The sequence below is a fragment of the Triticum dicoccoides genome, chromosome 6A, assembly GCF_002162155.2.
Source record: "Triticum dicoccoides isolate Atlit2015 ecotype Zavitan chromosome 6A, WEW_v2.0, whole genome shotgun sequence".
Classification (NCBI taxonomy): domain Eukaryota; kingdom Viridiplantae; phylum Streptophyta; class Magnoliopsida; order Poales; family Poaceae; genus Triticum; species Triticum dicoccoides.
This window is the reverse complement of record NC_041390.1, coordinates 413,006,862-413,010,936: the sequence shown is the minus strand read 5'-3', so window position 1 is coordinate 413,010,936 and position 4,075 is coordinate 413,006,862. Positions and strand designations below refer to the sequence as shown.

Below are 4,075 nucleotides of genomic sequence, written 5' to 3'. Positions count from 1 at the left end.
TTTGGACCGGTTCCCGAAAATCCTGGTTGAGATTAAAAACCCTGGTGGCAACACAATTGTTTTTTTTCTTTTTTTTGGAGAATGGCAACACAATTGTTAAAGAGGAAAGAAACGATGACAAAATGAAAGAGAAAAAGGAGACAAACGCATAGGATAAAGTCGGATTACAGGACCCACACGGTTTCCAGTTCTCATGCAGCCAATCGGGCGCAACGTGCATTCCTCAATAAATAGCCAGGTCGACGCCACGCCACCGTACCGTGCCCTGCAATCTTGCACCCACCGTCGAGTGTCTCCATTCTCCTTGACGGCCATGGATATCATGGATCCCTTCACCACCGAGCTCCTTTCGGGCCCTCCCATCCCCGTCGCCTTACCAGGGAGCGGCGCCGAGACGAGGGACATTGACGACTACCTCCGAGCCATCGGTGCACTTCCTGCGCTTCGACCCGTCGACCACTACGCCGCAATGGAGGAACCCGTACCATCCCTGCTCCCGGAGAGCGCCGTCCCAGTCTTCGATACCCCTGAATCCAACAACTCGGCCACGCGTCCGCGGCTCTCCGACTACGACGCCGACATTGACTTCAACCTCCGCAAGCTGGAGATGAACGTCGTGGAGCCGCCGAGGCCAGACTACCTGAAGACGGTGCAGGGAGATCGGATGAGCCCGTCCATGCGCGCCAACCTTGTTATCTGGATGGAAGGGCTTACTCGGTACTACGGCCTGGCCCCCGGCACGCTTCACCGCGCCGTCTCCTACGTCGACCGCGTGCTATCAGCGCGAACCTTACCTACGACTAACATGGAGTATGAGCTCCATCTCCTGGGCGCCACGGCCGCCTTCACCGCCGCCAAATATGAGGAGCGGGACACCATATTCAAGGTGGACGCCGCGAAAATTGCCAACGACTGTGGGTTCGCCACGAGCAAGGAGGTGATCGACGTGGAGTGCAAGATGTTGGCGGTGCTCCGGTACGAGCTCAGCGAACCAACGGCCTACATCTTTGTGGACCACTTCACCAGGTACAGTAATGGAGAGAGCGACCTGGAGGTTCAGAAGTTGGCGCATCGGCTCGCCGAACAATCGCTCGTCGACTACAGATGCCTGCCGCTCATGCCATCGGCCGTGGCGGCGTCGGCCGTCTTTCTGGCAAGGCTGATCTTGAACCCAATGGCGAGCCAGGTTCGAAAGTGGAACAGGGAATTCACGGAGCTGACAGGGTACAAGCCCACGGACCTCATCCTTGGCATTGAGTCGCTGTACATGATGAATCCTGATCCTCGCTTTGCGGTCTTGTCAGCTTTTTTGCAAGACGAACAAGAATTGTAATAGGAGATTTAAGGGCGGAGAGCCAGTTGCATGATTGAATCCTGAATTGTTAAATAATGATATTCAGGTGTATAATTGGCAAGCTCCCTTTGAATTGTGGAATTATATGCCCTATGCCGACGGCTACCAGATTCAATATTCAATTGTACGAAATTGTCAAAGAGTAATTTAGGTTGCCCATTTTTGCGCATACAAAAATCTAGAAGTTAACCTATAAGTTCAGTTTTGATTGTGCATAGTACGATGATGCTTCGGGTTATGTATGGAGTCGTCGTCTGATGGCTTGTTGAATTATGAGAGCTGCCATGAGAGTGAAGATAGATACCTAGCTAGTAAAATGCTTCCTGTATTCAAGAAAAATAATTTGAACTCCATGGGGCCCTTTATTTGAAAACTTTAATTCAAAATATTAAGTTTCAAAAATCTCTCAAAAACAAAATACACATGCATATGGATGATGTATACAACTTGTCTGCGAAGATTCATGAGGAAGTACTGTTTTATGCAAGCTACATAAAAAATAACAAGTCACATATTTCTAGCGCATGTACTATTCCCTATAAAATTACATGATTTTGGTTTTTTTGTACTGGCCACATAAAAACGTATTTCATGATGAAATTCACACACATCCAGTATGCATCTATAAATACTTGTGTACTTTCAGTTTTTTTTTTAAACTTCAAAAGTTCATTCTTGATTGTTTGAAAAATTTAGGCTTCATGGAGGCCGAGAGCAAAAAATCAATTCTCTTCCCAAGGTTCCTTTGGACAAAATAGTGAGAACATAAAGACACCGAATCGAAGTGAGGTGGGATTCTACCCAAAAAAGGGCGCCGTGAAATGACCTAGCAGCAAGCCCACATAGAGCTTCTGAATTTGCATGATAGGTGATTTTTTTTCGATAAAGGACTTTTCATTGAATAGATATATCGAGGTGATACAATCGTATCGAAAGAAAGCCCGGCCTCTGCATATCTAGATGCACATAGCCAAAAAGTCCAGAACACCCTAAAAATAAAATGATTCGATACAATGCCAATGAATAAATCATGTCCAGCCTACGAAGCCGTAGATCCTATCTGTAAATCACACCGTCATGCATGGGGTAGAAAACCTCCCTGGCCGTACGTTCCAGCAGAGACGCCATCGTAAAAAGGTCAATTGTTCAGAAGTTGGCGCATCAGCACGGCCTGGAAGGAGAGCGCGACCTGGAGGTTCAGAAGTTGGCGTATCAGCTCGCCGAAACATCGCTGGTTGACTACAGATGCGTGCAGCTCATGCCATCCGCCGTGGCGGCGTCGGCGGTCTTTCTGGCCAGGCTGATCTTGAACCCAATGGCGAGCCAGGTGCAGAAGTGGAACAGAGAATTCACGGAGCTGACAGGGTACAAGCCCACGGACCTCATCCTTGGCATTCAGTCCTTGTACATGATGAATCCCGATCCGCGCTTCGTGATCTTGCCAGCGTATTAGCAAAACGAGTAAGAATTGTAATGGGAGATTTAGGGGCGGACAGCCACTTACATGATTCAACCATGAGTTGTTAAAAAAATAATGATGTTCAGGTGTACAATTGGCAAGCTCCCTTCGAATTATGTGACATACTATCAGATTGAATCATTCGATTGTACGAAGTTGTCAAAGAAAGCGAGTCCATTTTTTTCGCATTCAAAAATCTTAAGGTTAACATAAAGTGTACTGTAGTTTTCATTGTGCATACATGTATGATGATGCCTCAGGTGGTGCATGGACTCATCCGCTGATGGCTTGTTGTATTTTGAGAGGTACCATGAGGTTGAAGATAGGTACGTCCGTAGTAGAAGGGTTCCCAAGGCGGAAATGCCTAATGGAGTTCGATGGAGCCCTTTATATGAAAAATTCAAAGTTCAAAATTTTAAGTTTCAAACATCTCTCAAAAAATATACGTACATATGGATGTATACTACTTTCCTGCGAAGTTTCATGATGAAATATTGTTTGGTGTGACATACATGAAAATGACAAAATCACGTATTTCTAACACATATACTATTCACTTTAAAATTACATGATTTTTCTTTTGGTAAAGGTCACATAAAACGTACTTAGTGATGAAATTACACACATATCTAGTATACGTCCATAAATACTTGTGTAATTTTCAGATTTTTTTTAACTTCCAAAGTTCATTTTTGAATGTTCAAAAATTTCGGGCTCCATGGAGCCCGAGAGCAAAAATTAGTTCTTTCCCAAGGTTTCTTTGGAAAAAATAATAAGAACATAACGACACCTAATCGAATTGAGGTGGGATTCTACCCTAAAAGGGGTGTTTTAAAAGGACCTAGCAGCGAGCCCAAACAAAGCTTCTGAATTTGCGTGATATAGCACATTAAGTTACTTGATATCTATATAGATGGAATTTCTTATGTGAAGGCTGGATTGGGTCGTCGTAAAATGGACTAGAAGGGGTGGATAGTCCTGTTGAAAATTCTATACCAGATTTTAGGGTTGACGAGTTTTACAATTAGACTAGTTTGATCCTTAGGAAACTTATACACATGCAAGCTAACAAGAAAAAATGTTGCCGAAAGTAAAGTTCTTGAGTTTTGGAGGATGCAAACGACGAAAGCTCGACGATGTATGCCGAGGTTTAGGTAATTAATTGGCACTACCCAACTCCTCGTTGGTGGAAGTTTGTAAGACCACAAAGGTCTCGGCACCACGCCCACTTAGCGCATGCTCACCTGTACAACCATGGTTTA

At 45.0% G+C, this 4,075-nt stretch overlaps 1 protein-coding gene across 1 annotated transcript; it reads left to right on the top strand.

The window, feature by feature from the left end:
• The first annotated feature begins 313 nt into the window (after window positions 1–313).
• On the top strand, window positions 314–2,807 carry LOC119315883 (putative cyclin-F2-1). Its single transcript, XM_037590334.1, has 4 exons — window positions 314–1,329; window positions 1,401–1,496; window positions 2,260–2,269; window positions 2,445–2,807. Exons 1-4 carry the CDS (start codon window positions 314–316, stop codon window positions 2,805–2,807), a joined length of 1,485 nt encoding a protein of 494 aa, XP_037446231.1.
• Window positions 2,808–4,075: the final 1,268 nt, after the last annotated feature.

Excerpts from the sequence above, each read along its gene's own strand:
- LOC119315883 (XM_037590334.1), top strand. The coding sequence starts at position 314 with ATGGATATCATGGATCCCTTCACCACCGAGCTCCTTTCGGGCCCTCCC. Across the intron at positions 1,330-1,400 it reads TTGCAAGACGAACAAGAATT|GTGTATAATTGGCAAGCTCC; the intron begins GTAATAGGAGAT and ends AATGATATTCAG.